The following is a 23,521-nucleotide window of genomic DNA, read 5'->3' as shown; positions in this document are numbered from 1 at the left end:
TAAAGGCGTAAAGTCTGAAGCTTTTGTGACCAAAAACATGTATTGTTTAAATTTTATACTTTGATACTTTGATCATTTGAGTTGTTTATTATAAAAATTATCATATTTCAACAGTTCAATATACACTGTATACATTTTATGATGGTTTAAATCCTGATGATTTTGTTGTTTTCTGAAATATATTGAACATGCTCATATTGTTTTAATAAACATGATTTTGATAAAAGACAAAGTACATTTGTATATGACTGTATTAACATTGTTAGTACAGTATGGAATATCGTATTTCCAAATAAAGCATGCCAAGATAATAAAAGGCGAGATAAGAAGATATATTGGAGAATAATTGCAAACAAGTTTTCAACAAAAGTCACATCATTAATAGGATATGTTTACAAGAAATATTTTATGGGAATGCTACAATACATCAGCTGTTTTTTTTCTTTTTCAGTGTGATATCATACCAAGCTTGTTACAAAATTATAAACTGCTATTAATGCTGATCAACATTTTGGCGCAAAAAATATAACTGGAATAAAATTATGTAATAAATGTAGAAAAGGTGTTAATATTATTAACAAACATACCAGGCTTCTTGAAAGGCCAGCTGGGCGCAAAAGATTAGAATATCCTGGCGTACAATATAACAAGAGGGCAGAAGGCCCTGTATCACTCACTTCATGCTCAGGTGAGCTAAAAATAAGTTTCAAAGTTGTGTGTGTTAAAATCATAGCAATATATATGTACTTGCACGCAAAACTTTCACCAATGTGTAACGCCAATGCCAGGGTGAGCACAATATCTGCCCAGGACTATTCTTCCATTAGTCAAGCTAAGAAATGCCCATTTATTTACAAGCGAATTCTTTCATGGTTTCAGTAGCTATGTGGGAATGGTAAAATACAAACATCTTAAGGAAATACAGGAAAAATCAGATGGAATTCAATTAATGAGATCCAACACAATATGGATGTAACTTGCAAACAGAAAACAACAACAACAAAACAACTGATTAAGAACAACAACTGGATGCCACATGTGCCAAATTAAACAGCAAAGCAATTATTAATATTTCATATTGAACAATATGTAACAATACATCAATAAGGGACATTTCAGTTGTTCAGCTACCTGGAACAAACATTCATGATTTAATTAACCACACAATTTACCCTTCAGATTTTAAAGGTAAAGTGGTCAAGTAAAAAGTAATCCCTAGTTATGTAAGACATGATGATGAATGTTATCATCAAAGCTTTCGGCACAAGCCGGAAATGACATAGTGAAAAGTTTTCTCAACTGTTTGTAATGAGATTAGGATTAGACGAACAATGCCTACACTGGCTACAACTTTGTTTACTGAACAGATTTATCTTACCAAGTTAGCTAACCATGGGTATGAAACCTTTGTAAGTGAGAGTGGCCATTATCAAAGACTGACCAGCAAAATGTAACAGCTACAGAAACTAGCCACAATGTTTGTTTAAGGAAAACTCCAGGGCTCCACATAATATTCACCTTTGGTGTGGTGACAAAATCTGGCGGGAAAATTTGGAAATGATCAAAGTCTTTTCCTTCGAAGCAAAAATTAACAATGAGGAGGCTAAGAGGACCAGAAACATAAACCTTTCCTTTACATCTTTCGTGCGATATTTTTGTAATTAAAGCTCAGTAATATTGATGCACTGCAGGATATATGACTAAAAACATTATTTTAAATCGAGAGCATTAAAAAAAGTAAAAATACAAATATGAGCCATACCTTGAGAAAACCAACACAGTGACTTTGTGACCAGCATGGATCCTAAGTGACCAGACTGCGGGGATGCACAGGCTAGTCTGTATCCATGCTGGTCGCAAAGCCATTATGTTGGTTTTCTCATGGCGTGGCTCATAAAGTAGTATTATAAGTCAAAGAGGTTAATGATCTGAAACTAAAGAGAAATGTTCTCAAGTATACTGGAAACTTTTTGAAAACTGAGGACAATTTGACAATACAACTAGTTTCAACAAAGTGTTAATTACAATGTTCTCTATTTAACTTAACAGTCCATGATTCATAATGGCATTACCAAACTTAGCAGAAGACAAAATCATCAAATCAAACGTTCTAAAATATAGTATCATAATCATAATGGATAGTCTGCTGATCATGCTGATCTGATGATCACCATTTACTACACAATTAGTATTTCTTGAATTTGATTTGCACATGTATATTTATTTCTGTCTATAATACTATATGATTAACAGAATTTATCATGATAATGTTTTATTATTCTTCAATGTAAGAACACCTCAATATTTAAAAATCAAGATATGAGCCATGCCATGAGAAAACCAACATAGTGCGTTTGCGACCAGCCTGTTCATCCACACAGTCTGGTCAGGATCCATGTCGGTTGCTAACGGTCTCCCAATTGCAACAGGCTTTGAAAGCAAACATCATGGTTCCTGACCAGACTGCACGGATGAACAGGCTGGTCTGTATCCATGCTGGTCACAAATGCAATATGTTAGTTTTCTCATGATGCAGCTCATAATACCTGTTCATTCTTTGTTGATGCTTAAAAGCCTTTTTGCCTAACACATGTTTTGTTTACATGATGATATTTACACATTTTTTGTAACCTCAGTTTTGCATAAACAAGATTCATTGTATAATATAAGTGTAATTTTACTTCTTAAACCATTTTAAATGGCAATCTGTGGGAGCCTTGCAGCCTGGGCAGCGAGCACGCTTTTATATCTCGGTCAGTTTGCTAGAATATTTTGCAGCAGTGAAATGGAATTTATTGAATCCGCAAAGGAAAATCAGTTAAATGAGGACACATTGCTGAACTTACAAAGAATGGAATAGAGACAAAAGAAGCATTTGGTCTCTTAATAAATGACGTAATTCAGAAGAATTTCACTAATAAGAGCTGTCACTAATGGTGACAAATGCACCCGCAGTGCCTTGACCTTTGGCCTGGTGACCCCAAAGTCAATTGGAATCATGTACTCAATAAGTACTTTCAGCATGTGAAGTTTGACGGTCCTGAGTGCAGTGGTTCGTGAGTAAAGTGCCTTCATGCAAAACGTTAACGTTGTGACAAACAAACAAACTAACAGACGGACAGCTGAAAACTAATATGTCTCCCTTCGGGGGCATAAAAAACTAAACCTAGGGCAACAACTGTTGTTACATGTAGCAGTGAAAAAAGTCTTAGCTACTGATACTGAAAATGCATTTAACCTTACAGTGGATGCTGAGTGGAAAATCTGGCTCAGCTCTCAAGTGTATTACCAAAGGCATTTCATACAACCACACCAATTCACAAAACAAATTGTTTATCCTCTGGTGAAAACCTTGAAACACTTATTAAGTCTACAGAAATGTATCAAACAGTAAAACAAAGATAAAGTAAGGAGAACAGTTATTCTTCAGTACTTACAAATTTGGACTCATTGACATTAAACATGTTTAATAAGAATATAAGACATGATTTCATTATATATTACAGGATTTCATCACTTATACCAGGGTTCTCCCCAGAAAAAAATTAGGGGTTGGCTGGAAGCATGCGGTAGCCAAACTGGTGTGTTCGTGAGGGACTTAAGAGGGTTGACTTTTTAGCAAATTTAGCCACATATACTTTTAAGTGAAACATTTGTATCTTTATCACTTTTACATGTAATTATAAGCAGTTATACCATCTACAAATTTGTTATAATCAAACTTTGTTTTTGTTAACATATACATGTACTTTCCATGATAACAAAAAAAAAAAGTTCAGGCATGTTATGATGTATTATAAAATATTTAGGTATGATGACCTATACCCTTCGACTTCTGGAATATAAGGATGTTTTTTGGAAAAAATCAGGGCACTCGTTTGGCCGTTTTTGGGGCCGAATATGGGCCCCATTCCCCTCATAAAATAATATGTTTTTTTCCCCTTTCACAGAAGAAAATTCCCCTGATAACAGGTTGTTTGACACAACTAAATATGAACCCTCTTTCAAGTTATATTTAGTTACTCTAAGGAAGGTTACTGCTGCAATATAGTTACATTAGTTAGAAATGATTGAAAACAGTATTGATAAGTGTGAAAAGTAGTAACATATATATGGCTAAAATCTTCCTCTTTTTGTCTTAAAACGTCGAAAAATTCCCCTTCCTGAGGGTATGGGTACCTGTCCCCAAAAGTTGTCTAGTGCCCTGAAAATTCATAGCCACACCTCCCCTGTCATATACCAGTATTGAAAGATAATACCGAGTCACCTGTTTCATTACCACAGGTAAATTACAATTATTTAACTTTTTGATATCATTCCTTATCCGTTTTGTGAACGCTTTGAAATTATTTCGCTTTACAAACTCGCAGATTTTCATATTTTAAAACTCAATAAAATTTGGCAAAATTTATAAAATTTGCTAACTCATCCAGATGTAATTTCAAAGCTTGACACACCCATGAAATGCCTTAAAGAATACTGATGATTTCATAGGTGTTCTATTTAACATGATGTATAACTAAATTAACTCTTATAACTCATATTCTAGAGACATATATATCTAAGTACTGTGATTTTAGGATATTCTGACATGGACATCAGTTTCAAATTATATGGTTATAAAACCTAAATATATGGGTCTTGTCAGTGTATTTTGTATTGACTGTTAATTCAGCTTACACATGTGTACCTTATTCACTTCTAAAAGAAAGTATTTTCACGGTATGCCCATTCAAGACATCCTAAAAGCACAGTATTTCAACATTTTCTGTAAAGACATATTTTACTGGTTACCAAGTAAACAGTTTTAAATACATGTTCAAAAGTGTTGAAATGAATATAAATAAAAGGCCACCACTGGTAATAATGTACAAGATGCATAACAAGTTCTGACATTGGTAACTATCGTTTTTACTAAACTGACTAACTCCTCAAACAATTATACTCATTATAAAGATAATCCTGTGATATGTATGTCCACCTTCTCAGCAAAGTATTTAATACATTTACTTGTTTTGAATGGGTTTTCCTTGGCACATTAAAATGAGTTATTGCACGGTTTCATACTGAGACAATTTATCTACATGAGTTCTGTGCTCACTTGAGCAACAAAAATTAACTAAAACTACCCCCGAGATGTCTGAATTTCTCTTTTTTCTTTAATTACTATCAATTCTTTTCATACAGCAAAGATTACCTCCCCTGGTCACCATACTGGAGGGGATGTCATTCCTGATATAAAATCAGATTACACAAAAATATTCTCACAATTCTACAGTTTACTGATAGAACTCTTTGTTGCTAAATACTGTAAAATCTTTTAATTTCATTGGCATGAAATTTTGTGGTTTTGTTCAAAACGGCAATTTCCAATTTCGTGGGGATATGAATTTGTGGATTTCAACTTTGAACATAAAATGAATGGTAATTTTACTTGTTCCTTGGGATTAAATTTCGTGGATTAACTTAACCATGAAATCCAAGAAAACTAGTCCCCCACAAATATTAATTAATGATTTCACAGTATGTAATCTTAACATGTGTGGAGAATTATGACAAGTTTCCTTATATCTTTATACTATTTTTAAGTTCTGGTACTGACTTTGTAAACTATCTCTTTAAGGTATCTAGAATTTTCTGCCAGTTAATTCAATGGAGACAAATATTACAAAAATCTGGGAAGTACCTTTTGCAGATCTGTAGTTTTCGAGAAAGAATGACTTGCAATTAACTGAAGTCTCCCAAAAGATATTCTATGCATGTATGTAACATAAAATCTGTAACAATATGTACCTTAGAAAATAGTCTTTCTAAGACAAATACAAAATATGGCAACCAATAACATTTGTCTTAAAAACAACATATTGATATCATACTTTAGTAACAGTAATGCTATTCATATTTCAGTGACTGCTTAATGTAAAACACCCATTTTTCAATTTTGCTAAAATTCCAACATTTTTAAAACTCTTTTCTAGCTTTTTACAGTGAAAGTGAAACAAAAAGTGAAAAAAAAAACCTTACTGAAAATAAAGTTGCTTCTATTAAACAGCCACAGAAAACAATGTTTGAATCATATAATTCTAAGGACTACTGTAAAATCAGATATTTCACAGTGGCTAAAAGTTTGTTATCTTTCATATAACTGGAGTTGGTGTGTAAAGCAGAATTTCCCCACTATACACATGTACAACCAACCTGTAAAATAATTAGGACTTTCCATACCAAAATAAGACATTCACAAGTAAACAACTTATACAGTGAAAATAATTCTCTTCTCGAAATTTCTGATTTTACAGTACTTAAAAGCACGTGACCTCCAAATTTTTTTCTTTAAAATTCAAGTTTGGTCATATGATGGCATTAGTTCACAAGTTTTTTTTTTTTCTGAATTATCTGAAAAATTCCAAATCATGAAGGAAAAAAACATGCCCCAGCGCATAATAGAACCAGGGCTGCCTTAGCAATGAAACTTTTGCTGCGTTCTCGTCCAATACACCAAAAAGGAGTACGAGCTTGACAGCCATTAAATGTAAGCTGTATAATTTAGGCAGTTTACAATGCACCTCTGGAATCCCATTATGAATGCTTTTCAATTTTGAATTTGAAAAAACTAGTAAAAACAACAAATTCCTATGTGTTTCATTAACATACTACCCGTCAGTAACTAAGTTTCAAAGCCTTCTTAAGAAATAGTGATACATATCTATTTTTTTTTCTTTTTTAACTGTAGTTTGATCTGGAGGTCAGTGCCTTTAAAGGGATTCTAATTTTTCTACAGTATTTTCTATCTACTTCATACAACTTTTCTGTGCAGTCTCCATGTCTTTCCGTCACCTTCGTTGAGCAAAAACGGCATCGGCACTAAAAATCCTGTAATCCAGTATGGTCCAAACACAGATCTCATATTGGTCCAGAAATTGTCATCATATATTTTCCTTCTTTTCACACATTCGTAACTTGTCTGTCCACGCGAGATGATATATATTTGCCAAGCAAAGTAATAGTAAGAAGTTGCAGTACTAGTGATATGCAGGTAAAAGAGTAGCACCAAACAAGCATCGAAAAAGGTAACGTATCCAAAAAGGCACGATATGAAACAGACTGGTAAGAAGTACCAATAGATTTGAAAGCTTAGAAACGTTGCATATTTTGCGGACAGATATGTTCCAAGGTTATATAAACCCCAGGTCCCACCAATGATACCAAATATACAAAATGTTATGAAGTATCTCTGGTTATAAAATCCTATACAGCATCCTGTGAAAAAACAGTGATGGTCTTTTTTTAAAACACATGTCTGACATATTGCACAATGTCTTGCTCTAGGTGGCACCTCTATATCACAGTTAGAACATTTCATCCAATCAGAATTTATCATTTCATTATCTGCGGAGTTTAAACTTTTTTCACCTGACCAATCAGACATTGCCTTTCCACTTACCGGTAATGCACTAGTTGGTAGTTGTTTTGAATTTCTTTTCCCAAAATGTGATTTTTCGGCATGAAAGACTATTAATAAATAGTTCGACACTATGCAAAAGCATATGTACATCATTAAACACTGTGCTCTGTACAACGTATCTGGAGCATTTTCATACACTACAGGCAGACCGAGCGTCACAGACGACCAGCAGACTGCTAAACAGAATGTAACAACGTAAATTTGTCCCAAACGATGCAATATTGTGATCTGTGTGCGTGTATTAGTAAGGTACCACCAAAGTCCCTTGCGGTCATCCTCTGCGTAGTCGTCAAGATGATTTGGCTTCCGTAAAACACGAAAAAGACGACTCATGTTTGTTTTTAGTTTCAACTAACTTTCCTGATATACTGGGCCAACCATCAGCTTTCAGTTTCAGGACACCTGAAAATATCAAAGTCATATATTAGTTATTACTACACGAAACATAACAACCTGAAATACTGGGTAGCTCTAGCTTTGAAACATCAACACACGATGCACATAATTTTTGTTACATTTATCTATAGAAAATTTCAACATTCGCTAAAAGCTTCCTAATAATCTAAGTCTAAAAACGTCAAAAAATGTCTTTCACTCTCAGTCACTTTACATACATGTATAACTTACTTAAACTACTGACTCTTAATATTTTTGAAGAATTCCTGTTATTACACAAATATCACCATCCCTTAACTTAACTAGTTAACTTATAGTTATGTTTAACTTCGCACCAACACAATTATAGGTTGTATGGCGACTTTCCAGCTTTTGATCTTGTTTGGTAATAAAACACAGAAACCCCCCAAAATCAAATAAATTGTTTAGTAAAATTTAGAATTACCTTCTGTCTGACTGTTCACTACACAAGTTTATAACTGTATTTCTCTCCAATTCAACTTTCTACCAAATATTATTGTTTTAGCAGGTAACTCTCTCAAAATATCTGTAAGAAAATTAAGAATACAGTGTGTATTATGCAAGTACATGCACTATTTTCAACAATATATTTATTATAGCACATTATAAAATTTTCAAGCTCTTATTTAGTCTAAAGCAAAACCTGCAAGTGCTAATGGTACTGTACAATCTGGCATTTTCTTGCAAGCCAGACAGGATTTTCCCATGTTTTTCCGGAGCTAGAAAAACATGCTTTAATTTATGACTGAATGTGTAAATTCATACGCTACTATAACAAAACAGCGCCTTAACATGCTTAAAGAAAAACATTCATTTTTCTTTATATCTTCTAAAAACTGAAGAATAAGGCATGCAAGAAAAAGAATCAATCACTGGCAGTGGGTAAAGATGGGAATATCCAGCACTCGTGTAAATGTTTAGGCGGTAACTCGGCAGGAGCCTCGTTACTGCCTAAACAGTTACCCTCGTCGTGATATTCCCATCTTTACCTGCAACCAGTGAAAGATTCTTATAGTTTTGAGGAGAAAAGTTAGCTATTTTTTAAAGTTACAAAATCATTTATTTATTAATGTGTGTGATAGAATATCTCTGACAGCCTAATTGTGACACATACTATTACTATTACATATTATCATTGTCATGATGCATTGTTAGTAGATTTAATGCTAGCAAAAATATATCATCTATCCCCAAAGGTATTCCAGTTTTTCATTTTCAGTGGGTGTTTTAACAGTTTTATGTGCTGTCAAACTTTTCACACATGCATTTCAATGGTAAAGCGTAAATGTATGGTACCACAGTCCCAAAACAGATAATTCAAAAGCAAATGATGTCTCCATCTAAAAACAATGCTTATGATACGTACATGTAGGTACCCTTGCCCTTTAAGTACTGGGCTTCGGCAACAACATATCCCTTAGAATTCTACCTATGTTGTAAAACTAAAAAACATGCATTATCATATTTTTATTGCACTAAAGGTAACTGTACTGTTTTACAATTCTCCAGCACTACCATGGCAATAATTATAAACAGTTTTACATTTATCCAATTAAGCTAGCCCTGTAAAATTTATGATGCCAACAGATGACAGACATAGGCAGTCTGTGTTGGGCAGAGTGAACATTATGAACCATCTAGAATTATAGTTTCTGCCCAATGGCATGGAAACACATGCTCCAATATGTTAACAGCTTGTTCATTCATTGGTTGTACCCAATCTAAGCAGCTCCCTTAATCAGATAGGTTTAATCAAAATGTACAATAAACACCAAAAAGCAATAAATATGCCATACATGTGTTTGGAAAAAGGATTTATTTAGCACTTTCTAAATGCAAGTTTAACACATGAAGAAAGAGATTTCAGAGGTACAAAGAACTGGCATCTCCAAATTTAATGTAATTCCTCTTTAACATGTTTAATATGAACAACTGACAATGCACACGGGGGGGTGGGGGGGGGGGGGGGGGGGGGGGGGGTATGTATTTTCCTCTTTAACATGTTTAATATGAACAACTGACAATGCACACGGGGGGGTGGGGGGGGTGGAGGAACTGTTACAGTATTCCTGGATAATGTTACAGCATTCGGAGGATAACAATAGCTGTCGGTATTTTGTTTGCCAAAGATGTGGTAAAGATTTATCTCTTTTTGCAAAAATAAAAATTGTTTTCCTAGATCAGTGATATGCACATCTGTTGAGACATGGCTTAACCTGCGAAACACAGTATAATGATGTCAATCAAGCATTTTATGACAAAATTCGAAATTTTGATAGTAAAATATCTAAAACAAATTGATTAAAAGATATTCCAACCGTATTTCATGCAAATTTGCATTGATTAAAACCCTCTTCAGGCATGGACTTCTAATATGAGGTAGAAAAATTACTGTTGGTCTAATATTTTGTGGTTTTATAGAATGTTGCAGTTTAGCAGGATATGTTACAGTTGTGGGGTGCTGCTTCTGAATGTGTTACAGATTTAGGTTGATACCTTTTCCTTCATCAGGATTCTGTTGTTAGATGTTAATACTGCTAAACAACGTTTATTTTTTCATTTGTAGCAATCAGACATGTACTAGAGTGGCGTTGCTGTAACCACGTTTAAAACACACCCTTTTCGATGCAAACTGACCGATCGTTTGAACAGTCTCTAAATACATTGGTTGTTAAATGTTTTTCATAACTTCTAAATAAATCACCAAAGATATCGCGGAGCGAAATCGAAAAATGTTTTAAGTGTTTCTTTATTTATATTCACATAGATTAATTACTTTCGTTCAAATCTAAAAAGAGAGCGAGTTCATGCGCGGATCGAATTTTGAAATTTAGCGCTTCATTTTCTGCATTCTGGGGGTATTTTAAGAGCATTTGAGAACACCTTACCACTGCAATTTTACATATAATATACCCCTTATTTTCACAATTTTATGTGCTAATCTGTTAAATTTGGGGAAAAAGATAAAACCAAGTTTTCTTCAAGGTAGAATTTTTAGTTTCTTTTAGATAATTAATATAAATATGAGTTATGTCGGGGTCGTATGAAGCAGCAGCCGCATATACTTTAAATGCGGTCCTAATATTGTCTTTTTCGAAAAAAAAAATTACTTTCCTTCTTCTCTTCTTTCCTTTTCTGAAGGATTTTCGAGATGTGGTCCGGACCCCCGGTCCCCACTCTGGATCCGCGCATGGAGTTACTATGTTTATAAGGTAACTCCTAATTTTTGAACAACCTGAATTTAATGTGCTCGTGCTTGCGTTTACGCAATGCCTACAGTCCTGAGACATGCCTTCTAATGGCGCACAGTCCTGAAAAGCCCTTGACACCGTCATACACACAAAGACAAAGACGCATATATTTTTAGAAGAAAATCCTGAAACATTATACATTTTAACTATGAATTGCGTATAAAATCCTCTGTTAAATGATATAGGCTCCTAACTGTGACCAAATAGATTCAATGCTTCAAATTAGCTTACTTGATTGTGCATGCTTGCCAGATCTTCATTGCACAGACGCATATGATGATTCGATGGTTGTTCCAACATTAAACACGTATACATGTTTAACAAAAAAGAATCTTTAAATTTGTTATTTGAAATAAAGTTTTATTGCACATGTGCGAGTTGTCATGAGAAAAGCCAATTAATTTCTTAAGTTCTCCATTACCGATTCCGAGAGGATATTTTCTTTTAAGCTTATTAGTAATTGAAATTGTTGATAAAGACACGCATTGCCAAGCTCTTCTGAAGCTAGGACACATCGTTTGCTAGCTTAATACATGTAGCAGAAACAGGTACTATTTATGAAAGAACAGCTTATTAAAATGCAAATGACGATTCAATGCGAATTGTTGATTATGGTATCATATACATTGGATATAGAACACTAGCTTTCCATTGAAAATGTTTATATATCATTTTATTATATATAGCTGTTGAATCAGATTTAGAATTTCGAAATTAGAAAAAAAATGCACTTGGTATAATATGTTTATTACATCTTACCAAAAAAACCCGCATAATTCATGATATCTAAATTTTATTTGCTATCCTGGTATTGTATATTGTCAAAATGTATTCCAAAAAGTATCATCCTAAATCTGTAACACATCCAGAAGAAGCACCCCACAACTGTAACGTTCTATAAAACCACGAAAAATTAGACCCACATTGATGTTTCTACCTCGATTATAACTGCATGCCTAAACAGGGTCTTTATTGATGCAAATGAGCATAAAATATGGTTGAAACGTATTTGGATCAACTTCTTTTAGACTATTTTCTATCAAAATTTCAGATTTTGTCATTAAACGCTTGATAGGGATCAATATACTGTGTTTCACGTGTTAAACCATGTCTCAACAGACGTACATACCACTGATCTAGAAAAACAACATTTACTTTTGCAAAAAGGAGATAAATCTTTACTATTTCTTTGGCAAACAAAACATCGACAGCGATTATTGTCCTCCGAATGCTGTAACGTTATCCAGGAATACTGTAACAGTAGCATCCTAAATCTGTAACATGATATCCTCCACAACCGAGTCTCGTGTAACAGTTCCTCCCCCGTGATGCACTATGCAACCAAAGTTGGTATTCCAAAAATAAAAAGTTTCATTACTTTGGTTCACAAAATGTGCTTGTAAGCAAACAAACAGTGATAAAAGGGAATTTTTCAAAATAGTGAAATTTTCTTTTCTACCTCCTTTAGGCATTAAAAAAAATTTGTTTGTTTCCGGTATCCCGACCTCAGAAGACGACTTAGTCATGTGATGACGCACATCAACAGTATGTTTCGATAAAAGGAGGATAACTTTATGTTTTTTTGCATAGGCAAATCGAAATAATGATCTTTTCTTGCTTCTTAAAATGATAATATATTTACAAAATACCGCAAGCATAGGTTCCACCACTCTAATGCAGTTATTAATATATCCTGAATCCTTGAACTTTTATCTTTCCAGCTATATATACCATAAAAAAATTTATGTAAGGCTGACAAAATTTTTTGCAAAAGTTTTAAAGCTATAAAACTCTTAACATGTCAATATGCTTATCAGGTCATGATCAGACTAAAAGAGAATTGGTTTACTAATTTTACTTTAAAGGTCACTTTTAGAGAACAGCAAATTTAAAAGACTTTTTTCGAATAACTTGCCTGAGTTAACTATATTTTGTAACTAACATAAGTTATAAAATGTTTAATTATGTTGAAAAAGTAACTGAAATAGGTTACATAACTTAAAACAGTTTCACCCCTGACTGTTCATGGGAGACAACCCCCGACTTTTATATTGTAGAGAAAAATAAAATGGCCAAACCTTGATCTTTCTTGTCAGATATCGTGATAATCCACATTACCCAACCCTTTCAAGATTCAAATTTTAGGCGTAAATCTGGATAAATGTAATGACTAAGAAAACAACAAGAGCTGTCTGATGACAGCACGCTCGACTATTCGAAGAATTGATTGAAGAATGGTGTCAAAATATTTCCACGGATAATCAGACAAAAGAAATAAATAGATTAGACAAACAATGTTCCTGTATTACTTTGATTTCGATAAGTCTTGCACTAAATGGCAATATATGAGCCAATTTCAAAGTCCAAAAAGGGCCATAATTCAGTCAAAATAGTGACGTACTCTTGCCTACAGATGGAAATCATAATGATAAACAAGTGTTCAAAGTTTAAAAGCCATATGTCAAATAGTTTTGACAAAACATGGACTTGTATGGAAACAGAACCAATTTCAAAGTCCAAAATGGGCCATAATTCAGCCAAAACAGATGACAGAGTTATGTTCTCTTTCCTACAGATAGAGACTATTATACTAAACTAGTGATAAAAGTTTCAAAGCCATATGTCAAACACTTTACAAAAAATATGAACTGGTAAGAAAAACTTAACCAAGATTTCTCAGTCAAAAAGGGCCATAATTCAGCCAAAATCCTTGATGGAGTTATGTACTCTTGCCTATAACTGGACATGGTGATGGTAAACAGGTGATGAAAGTTTCAAAGCTTTATCTCAAAAGACTTTGTCAAAATATGAACTGGTACGAAATATTAACCCAGATTTCTAAGTCAAAAAGGGCCATAATTCAGCCAAAATCCTTGATGGAGTTATGTACTCTTGCCTATAACTGGACATGGTGATGGTAACCAAGTGTTGAAAGTTTCATAGCTTTATCTCAAAAGACTTTGTCAAAATATGAACTGGTACGAAAAACTTAACCATGATTTCTAAGTCAAAAGGGGCCATAATTCAGTCAAAATCCTTGATGGAGTTATGTGCTCTTGCCTATAACTGGACATGGTGATGGTAAACAAGTGCTGAAAGTTTCAAAGCTTTATCTCAAAAGACTTTGTCAAGATGTCGACTGGTACGAAATATTAACCCAGATTTCTAAGTCGAAAAGGGCCATAATTCAGCCAAAATCCTTGATGGAGTTATGTGCTCTTGCCTATAACTGGACATGGTGATGGTAAACAAGTGTTGAAAGTTTCAAAGCTTTATCTCAAAAGACTTTGTCAAAATATGAACTGGTACGAATAACTTAACCATGATTTCTAAGTCAAAAGGGGCCATAATTCAGCCAAAATCCTTGATGGAGTTATGTGCTCTTGCCCATAACTGGCCATGATGATGGTAAACAAGTGTTGAAAGTTTCAAAGCTTTATCTCAAAAGACTTTGTCAAAATGTGGACTGGTACGAAAAACTTAACCCAAGGTGTGACGCCGACGCCGACGCCGTGGTGAGTAGGATAGCTCTACTTATTCTTCGAATAGTCGAGCTAAAAATCTCCTAGCAACCAAGTCTGAAGGGCTATACTATTAAAAGCATTAATCGGATTAGTCCCCTAACATGATGGTAGTACAATAACTTTATATCAGATAACTTTATTAAGTCCAGAGATTAAAATGTATTTCCTGGCCACAGATACAATAGGTTTTGTACAAACTGATAAAACATCAAAAACATACTTTTAAGATATTTAAAAACATTTTGTGCTAAAAGTTACTTTTCATGATTTAAACATTTCAATAAAAATATTCAATTTCAGTTACTTTAAAAAACTTGCGTAAATGATAATTTGATTACATGCATATATTTTTAGAGAAAACAAGAGCTGTCTGATGACAGCGCGCTCGACTATTCGAAGAATTGATTGAAGAATGGGGTCAAAATATTTCCACGGATATTCAGACAAAAGAAATAAATAGATTAGACAAACAATGTTCCTGTATAACTTTGATTTCGATAAGTCTTGCACTAAATGGCAATATATGAGCCAATTTCAAAGTCCAAAAAGGGCCATAATTCAGTCAAAATAGTTATGTACTGTTGCCTTCAGATGGAAATCATAATGATAAACAAGTGTTCAAAGTTTAAAAGCCATAATTATGTCAAATAGTTTTGACAAAACATGGACTTGTATGAAAACAGAACCAATTTCAAAGTCCAAAAAGGGCCATAATTCAGCCAAAATAGATGACAGAGTTATGTTCTCTTTCCTACAGATAGAGATATTATACTAAACAAGTGATAAAGTTTCAAAGCCATATGTCAAAAACTTTACAAAAAATATGAACTGGTATGAAAAACTTAACCAAGATTTCTAAGTCAAAAGGGGCCATAATTCAGCCAAAATCCTTGATGAAGTTATGTACTCTTGCTATAAACTGGACATGGTGATGGTAAACAGGTGATGAAAGTTTCAAAGCTTTATCTCAAAAGACTTTGTCAAAATATGAACTGGTACGAAATATTAACCCAGATTTCTAAGTCAAAAAGGGCCATAATTCAGCCAAAATCCTTGATGGAGTTATGTACTCTTGCCTATAACTGAACATGGTGATGGTAAACAAGTGTTGAAAGTTTCAAAGCTTTATCTCAAAAGACTTTGTCTAAATATGAACTGGTACGAAAAACTTAACCAAGATTTCTAAGTCAAAAGGGGCCATAATTCAGCCAAAATCCCTGATGGAGTTATGTACTCTTGCCTATAACTGGACATGGTGATGGTAAACAAGTGTTGAAAGTTTCAAAGCTTTATCTTAAAAGACTTTGTCAAAATATGAACTGGTACGAAAAACTTAACCATGATTTCTAAGTCAAAAGGGGCCATAATTCAGCCAAAATCCTTGATGGAGTTATGTGCCCTTGCCTATAACTGGCCATGATGATGGTAAACAAGTGTTGAAAGTTTCAAAGCTTTATCTCAAAAGACTTTGTCAAAATGTGGACTGGTACGAAAAACTTAACCAAGGTGTGAAGCCGACGCTGACGCCAACGCCGACGCCGTGTAGAGTAGGATAGCTCTACTTATTCTTCAAATAGTCGAGCTAAAAAATGGGGAAAAAATGTTTCGTGTCCTCATAACCAACTTAATATGCACAATTCACCTTGAACATAGTTATTAAACAATTAATATAATTATATTTATCAACAGATGGTATGTAATTCTGAGATTTTTTCTATCACCTCAATTGACTTGTCACAGGGGCAGACAATAATTTTCAAAATGACTTTTTGGCATTTTTTCTCAGAAAATATTATCATTGTAATAAATTTAAGTGTATATGGTTCACAGACCCATACTCATAATACTGTATCATAGGTAATAGTAGATATGTTACTTCCACCTGCATGACCTGTAATTTAACATATATTCCTCTTTGGTGTACTGGTCAAGCACATTAGGAAAGATCATTTACTTAAATATAGCAAAACATATTCTAAAAATATTCTATTTTTTGTTTCTATATGGCACCCTTGGCAAAAATCCCTAACATACAAAATTGAACAAATACAACAATCTACAGCTCGATATATGCAACAACTATGGTTCGAACAAGCACAGCATGCCCATTCAGGCACTGCAGGATGTGAATCATGATGCACGCATAAAAGTCACTTGTTGGGGGTACGTGCACACAAAGATTCGAAACTCCTACGCTCAACTGCTAAATCCCTGTTTATTTCATCGTGAACTTGCCGATTGTTTGCTACGGTCTAAAACGCAGATCTGGTCCGGGGGTCACATGATAATTTTTCGTATCCACCACCGAATTCCTGGCGTAAATGTCAGCCGCATGCATATAGGGGATTGGTAAGTGTTTTAGTCAGACGTCACATGGGTTAAATTGTGTCAACTTGTGTGCAGAAGTTCAAATTTAGAATTTTAAGAATTTTAGCTTAAAAATTATGAGCTCAGCAAAATGTTAATTAACAGTATTTTCTTAGATATTTAACTGCAATTTTGATACACATTTCATATCTGTATTAATTTGGGCATTTATTAATGATTGGCGATTTATTTTCCAGTCTTCAGTAAAGAACCTATGTTATTTCGAACTAATCGTGTTCCATTCACGGAATCTGGAAATACATGAACCTTGCTGAATACTCATTTATATTTTGTGTAATATAGGGATGGGCCCTTTGGTTAAGAATTTCCTATCTTAACTTAATTTGGAAAACATTTTAAATTTTCTAAAAAATATCTTGTCTGTTACACCCCACCCTCGAGAGTTCTGCATAAAAAACAAGAGCTGTCTCCGTAGGATGACACATGCCCCCGATGGCACTTTGAATGAATAGTTATGGCCGATGTTAGAGTTTAGGACCTTTGACCTACGGAGCTGGGTCTTGCGCGCGACACATCGTCTTACTGTGTCACACATTCATGCATAGTTATTTTAAAATCCATGCATGAATGACAAAGATATGGACTGGACATGCCCATCAATGCACTATCATGAAAAATGATCTTTAACGTCTAAGTGTGACCTTGACCTTTGAGCTACGGACCTGGGTCTTGCGTGTGACACGTCGTCTTACTGTGGTACACATTCATGCCAAGTTATTTGAAAATCCATCCATCGATGACAAAGATATGGACCAGACACGCCCATCAATGCACTATCCTTTAACGTCTAAGTGTGACCTTGACCTTTGAGCTACGGACCTGGGTCTTGCGCACTGCACGTCGTCTTACTGTGGTACACATTCATGCCAAGTTATTTGAAAATCCATCCATCGATGACAAAGATATGGACCAGACACACCCATCAATGCACTATCCTTTAACGTCTAAGTGTGACCTTGACCTTTGAGCTACGGACCTGGGTCTTGCGCACTGCACATCGTCTTACTGTGGTACACATTCATGCCAAGTTATTTGAAAATCCATCCATCGATGACAAAGATATGGACCGGACACGCCCATCAATGCACTATCCTTTAACGTCTAAGTGTGACCTTGACCTTTGAGCTACGGACCTGGGTCTTGCGCACTGCACGTCGTCTTACTGTGGTACACATTCATGCCAAGTTATTTGAAAATCCATCCATCGATGACAAAGATATGGACCGGACACGAAATTGCGGACAGACTGACAGACAGACAGACGGTTCAAAAACTATATGCCTCCCTTCGGGGGCATAAAAAACATGTATACACAAATTTCAATAGTTAAATAGAAATACTTCAGATCTGCCATGTAGTGTACCCCCAACTTTTGGAATGTACCCCTGTTTTGCAAAGGCAGTGGGTACATGTACTCTTAACTTTAAGAATGAGTGGGCATGCTGAAATTTAACAGTGTCACTAAAATGCTTAAACTTTAAAGATAAAAAGTTCCCTTATTATATTTTTTATAAAATACAGTACAGTCTAATTGCAACTGCAGTTGACCATAACCATCTCAAACCTACTAGGAACCTGAAATACTTGATCGAAATACAATTCTATAACTCCTATTTTCTAAGAACACTTCATTCCTGGAATGGTCTCCCCCTATATACACAGTCCAGCCCCAGTTTGATCTTAGGTCTATTCACAATTTCACTGAGAGGCTGGCAACCGTAAGTTGTAACCATTTAATCTATGTTTTTAACCTTAGTAATTCTAGTTCTTTTTAACTTTGCACCTTAATGAATTTGCTCATCTTTTAAGTCTGTCCCTAACTACATAACAGTCTAGTCCAAATAATAGGATGTGTCAGGACAGTGTGATAACTTTTGACTGTCGCTGTTCAGGGCTCCAGATAATTTTTTTGGCCTATGAATATTTACTCATCATAATTTTTGCGAAGGAGTAAACTGGTAAAATTTGAAATTGACAAGCATTAATTTTACTCTTTAAGTTAAATAAGTTTGTAAATGTGAAAAACACAGAAATCAGTTTTATAACATAATTATTGGGTGTAACACCAATGAATTTGTTTGCAGTTCAGTTTCAATTCAGCATTCAAGTTTTTGCTTCTTTTTCTCCCTTGGCTGGCTTTGGCTTCACACTCACTATCGAATCAAATAGAATTTTCAATTTCAATATACCTTTAACTTTGTTTTGGGGAATATTTTGTTGGTCTGAAGAATAGCTACTGGTACTGATGATAAACCCGAACAGAAAATGAGGTTTTTTACCTGTAACTTTTTTATTTCTGCAAATTGAAATCAATGGTCGGTATCAAAATAAAGCTTAACCTTTGCTGAAAACTTTACATAATTCAAATTTATATTTAGTAAGCAAACTCACACGAAGTGAGGGCCTGAAAGGGGTATGTAAAAAGGGGACTTTATGAACGCTGACTGATGATAAATTTGAACCCTTTGTCATTTACAAAATTTTCTTTGTATTATTATATTGAAACTTTCCCCAAAAAGCTGCAACAGTCATTCCTGATCAAGTAATGAAAATTTAACAAATGTCAGGCCTTCATGTTTCGGCAGTGAGCATGCACAAAAAAACACCCTCTTCCCCAGTAATTTTGGATAAATATTTTTTATACAGATTTATGTAAGTCATTTATTTATACAGAATATTTACCAATTTTGTTGTTTTTTTACACCAGATGGTGTTGTAAGTGGAAACTATTAGATGGTGTGTTCAATTTTATAAATTATAACTGATTGCAATCGAATATTTCCAAGGTGTTCGACTTTATCATCTGTCCCGGTTTATCATCAGTACCAGTAGAGCATTTGTTCACTATTGACATTCTTAGAAAGAAACAATTTTATTGTGTACTCCGCACCGGAGGTTGAAATTATATCGACAACGCTTTAAAATACACTACCGTACCATCAATATTAATTCCAAACTATTTGATTTACGCACGCATTGAGTGTATTTTTAACCTAGGTTTATTAGAGTACCATTCAATGCGTGTGTATGTTCAATGTGGGAGAATTAATACCGACCGTGCTCTGTTTCGTAAAGCATCCAGACAATTCAGATTTTGTATACTCTAGTAAAAAGTCATAGCGTTTCTATCAGATCGTTTGTTTATAATGATAATAGTGCTTTTTAATGTTATTAGTATTTTCTACACGGGGAAGGAATGAATTTATATGATTGGAAGTCTGAGAAATCAACAGTTGTCGTTTGAAAAATGGACTTGATTCGGTTTATTACGCTCCAGCCGTACCGCCTGTTTTATACTTCAATAAGCATCTGCTGATATGATCACAATTGATCAAGTTGGAAAACGCTTTGAAATAAGATAACGCGCTAACACGAGCTGGCGCGTGATTTATCTCCAGCTGCCGTTCTGTGTATTTTACAGATGTGATGTAGAGTGGGCAGACCAATGCTCGGCGTAAAAACTACATATTTTAAATCTAAAAACTGATTTTACATTAACTTACCGTACTTTTTTATCGTCAGTTTGTAGAACAATCTGTGAGTATTCAACCATATTGTTTACATATTTCTAGTCACACCGTGACCTAATAGACGGGAGCTAAAAATAGTACTAGTAAAACCAGTGCGGTTCATGCGGAAGTATACCAACGCTCGGCGTATGGCATATTAATCTGCAGGTTGTAATTTTGAACTATTTATGCATTAAAGTGAAGTATAAGAAATATCTAACACAAGACATAGGTTGTATTGATTAACCGATTATTTTAAGTACATAAACATGTACGTAAATTACCCTTCTCTCTATTCTGCATATATAAATTGAATTAACACATTTTATACAACAATTATCTGAAGGAATTCATTTGAAGATAATTTATCACAATTCTGTGAGTCTAACTTCAAGAAATCAATAACTTATGATATTTGATGATTTATTTCCATTATTCTTGGAAATCTTTTCAAAAGTGTCATTAGTCCACATAGTATATCAATTACTTGAACAGCATAAGCTACAGAAATGTGCAGTACAATTGGTCCGTATAAAATGCCATGATAAGGGTTTATAGTTTATTTAAGTATAAAACAAGAGCTGTCTCCGTAGGATGACACATGCCCCCGATAGCACTTTGAATGAATAGTTATGGCCGATGTTAGAGTTTAGGACCTTTGACCTACAGAGCTGGGTCTTGCGCGCGACACATCGTCTTACTGTGTCACACATTCATGCATAGTTATTTTAAAATCCATGCATGAATGACAAAGATATGGACCGGACATGCCCATCAATGCACTATCATGAAAAATGATCTTTAACGTCTAAGTGTGACCTTGATCTTTGAGCTACGGACCTGGGTCTTGCGTGTGACACGTCGTCTTACTGTGGTACACATTCATGCCAAGTTATTTGAAAATCCATCCATCGATGACAAAGATATGGACCGGACACGCCCATCAATGCACTATCCTTTAACATCTAAGTGTGACCTTGACCTTTGAGCTACGAACCTGGGTCTTGCGCAGGACACATCGTCTTACTGTGGTACACATTCATGCCAAGTTATTTGAAAATCCATCCATCGATGACAAAGATATGGACCGGACACGCCCATCAATGCACTATCCTTTAACGTCTAAGTGTGACCTTGACCTTTGAGCTACGGACCTGGGTCTTGCGCACTGCACGTCGTCTTACTGTGGTACACATTCATGCCAAGTTATTTGAAAATACATCCATCGATGACAAAGATATGGACCGGACACGAAAATTGCGGACAGACCGACAGACAGACAGAAACAATATGCCTCCCTTCGGGGGCATAAAAATAAAATAATTGAAAAGAAAAATGCTTTTTTCTCCATAATTCCGCCTGCAATCTACTTTTTTAATACATGTTTTACCAGAAAATCTGTTTTAATGAGAGTAGAACACAAAACTGAACGGCTTTTAGCCTTGCATCATCTGCTTTACTGCGACCACGTGACCATACCAGAAATGAACCGCACTTGGATAAAATTACGCGTGATGTAAACAAACGAAAAGGGACTCACAAGAGCTGAGATTTTAAATATATACTAAGAAATTCCCAGATAAACGTGATATACGCCGAGCGTTGGTATACCTGTAGGATACCTGTAGGATGATTTTGGGCTCTGAAGTAAAGACTAGGTCCTTTTTAAGCCCCTCTTCTTTCGGACTTTATTTATGATGTTATTACTGTAAGTTCTCAAAACAAATTTGGTAGCTGTGTTGGTAACAGATAAAGAGTACTTAGTTACAAAAGTTGTCCTGACAACATCTATTCTGTTCTCAAAACTGGTACAGCATGTCTCCCTGCCAGTGATTGTCAAGTCTGGTCTTGAAACTATGGACATCCCTGGCATCAACCACTTCTTGAGGCAACCGATTCCACATGTCAATCACTCTACGTGACAAAAGGTTGTTCTACAATGGGGCTTTTCAAGTTTTAAGTTGTGTCCTCTTGTAGATGATGAATAACAGAAAAAATCTTCAAAGGAACAGTCATCTATACCTTTAACAATTTTGAAAGTCTGGATGCGCCGAGCATTGGTCTGCCCACTCTAAAATAAATATAAATCTGAAAAAACTTTTTGACATTATTTCTACCTATTCTTTTTCGCTGTAATAGAAGCATTTAATCTACTGAAATATATATTTACCATACTGTTCACAGCTATTATGCAGCTACGTGAAAGTCTTCAAGTTCCAACTGGAGTCCAATGCCATTTTGTGATAATCATAATTTTGCAAATTTCACAGTATACACCGTTTTTTTCGAAAGAAAATTTCTGAAGTTAAATACGCACACTGGTTTTAAAGAAACCTGAACAATTCTGGTGCACTTCACGGTTTCTTTATACATTTGTCTTATACACACGCACGCAAACTGTAACACAATCTTACCCGCCACTTTACCTTACCTTATATTTGGCCGATTTTATTCTTGCGCATGCGCACGTTGTGGCTTTTGAATGGCGGAAACGACCTTGACGAAAAATCGGATGAAATATTTTGTAACTTATTCGGTAAATACCTTCCTCAAATAACACAGAACCGTTTTATGCAGTAATACTACGTTATAATCATTTCCTTTTAAGTGTGTAGTTGTTTTCTGTCTGTAATTAAATACTTATACAGCATGTTATTGTTTTGGGATGCTGTGAAATTTCCGCCATACTTAAAATTCGTAGATTGAAATAACCATGTAAATAAACAAAAAAAAATAAAAAAAATGAACACATGGGGTGGACCACAGGTGCACCTGTGGGGTGGACTGAGATGAAAGATGTGGTGGCATTAGAGTAAGTTGATGTTATCAGAATGAAAAATACAGATGTTGAGGATGCACTGTTGTATGTCAGTGGGAGAGTAGCTGTCAGTAGGTCCAGCCTGAGAAAATTATGTCAGATATCAGCAATGGCACTAGTCATTGACCATATCGACATTAAGGATAAAT

At 34.7% G+C, this 23,521-nt stretch overlaps 2 protein-coding genes across 4 annotated transcripts in view; one reads left to right on the top strand and one right to left on the bottom strand.

Annotated features, from left to right (window-relative positions):
- Window positions 1-313: 313 nt before the first annotated feature.
- Window positions 314-23,044, bottom strand: LOC128549544 (probable palmitoyltransferase ZDHHC24). Of its 2 annotated transcripts, none has more exons than XM_053526466.1 (3): window positions 22,986-23,044; window positions 8,307-8,408; window positions 314-7,867 (listed from the first exon to the last, which is right to left on the bottom strand). In XM_053526466.1, the coding sequence occupies exon 3, from the start codon at window positions 7,796-7,798 to the stop codon at window positions 6,797-6,799; it is 1,002 nt and encodes a 333-aa protein (XP_053382441.1). In that variant the 5' UTR covers window positions 7,799-7,867; window positions 8,307-8,408; window positions 22,986-23,044; the 3' UTR covers window positions 314-6,796. The 2 variants fall into 2 exon arrangements, with proteins under 2 accessions (XP_053382441.1, XP_053382442.1); XM_053526467.1 differs by lacking the exon at window positions 22,986-23,044 and adding an exon at window positions 22,725-22,855.
- The window catches only part of LOC128549542 (uncharacterized), a 23,964-nt gene continuing 23,402 nt past the window's right edge, over window positions 22,960-23,521 (top strand). The window contains exon 1 of one of the 2 annotated variants that reach the window (XM_053526457.1): window positions 22,960-23,090. Coding sequence is in view for 1 of the 2 variants with exons in the window: in XM_053526456.1 (XP_053382431.1) it covers window positions 23,305-23,366 (62 nt within the window). In the remaining variant the exon portion in view is untranslated. Of the gene's footprint in view, window positions 23,091-23,240; window positions 23,367-23,521 lie in introns of those variants that run through there. The other variant, XM_053526456.1, reaches the window with a different exon arrangement.

The sequence above is a fragment of the Mercenaria mercenaria genome, chromosome 16, assembly GCF_021730395.1.
Source record: "Mercenaria mercenaria strain notata chromosome 16, MADL_Memer_1, whole genome shotgun sequence".
NCBI classification, from domain to species: domain Eukaryota; kingdom Metazoa; phylum Mollusca; class Bivalvia; order Venerida; family Veneridae; genus Mercenaria; species Mercenaria mercenaria.
Note: the sequence above shows the minus strand (reverse complement) of the source record. Positions and strands in the feature narration are given on the sequence as shown.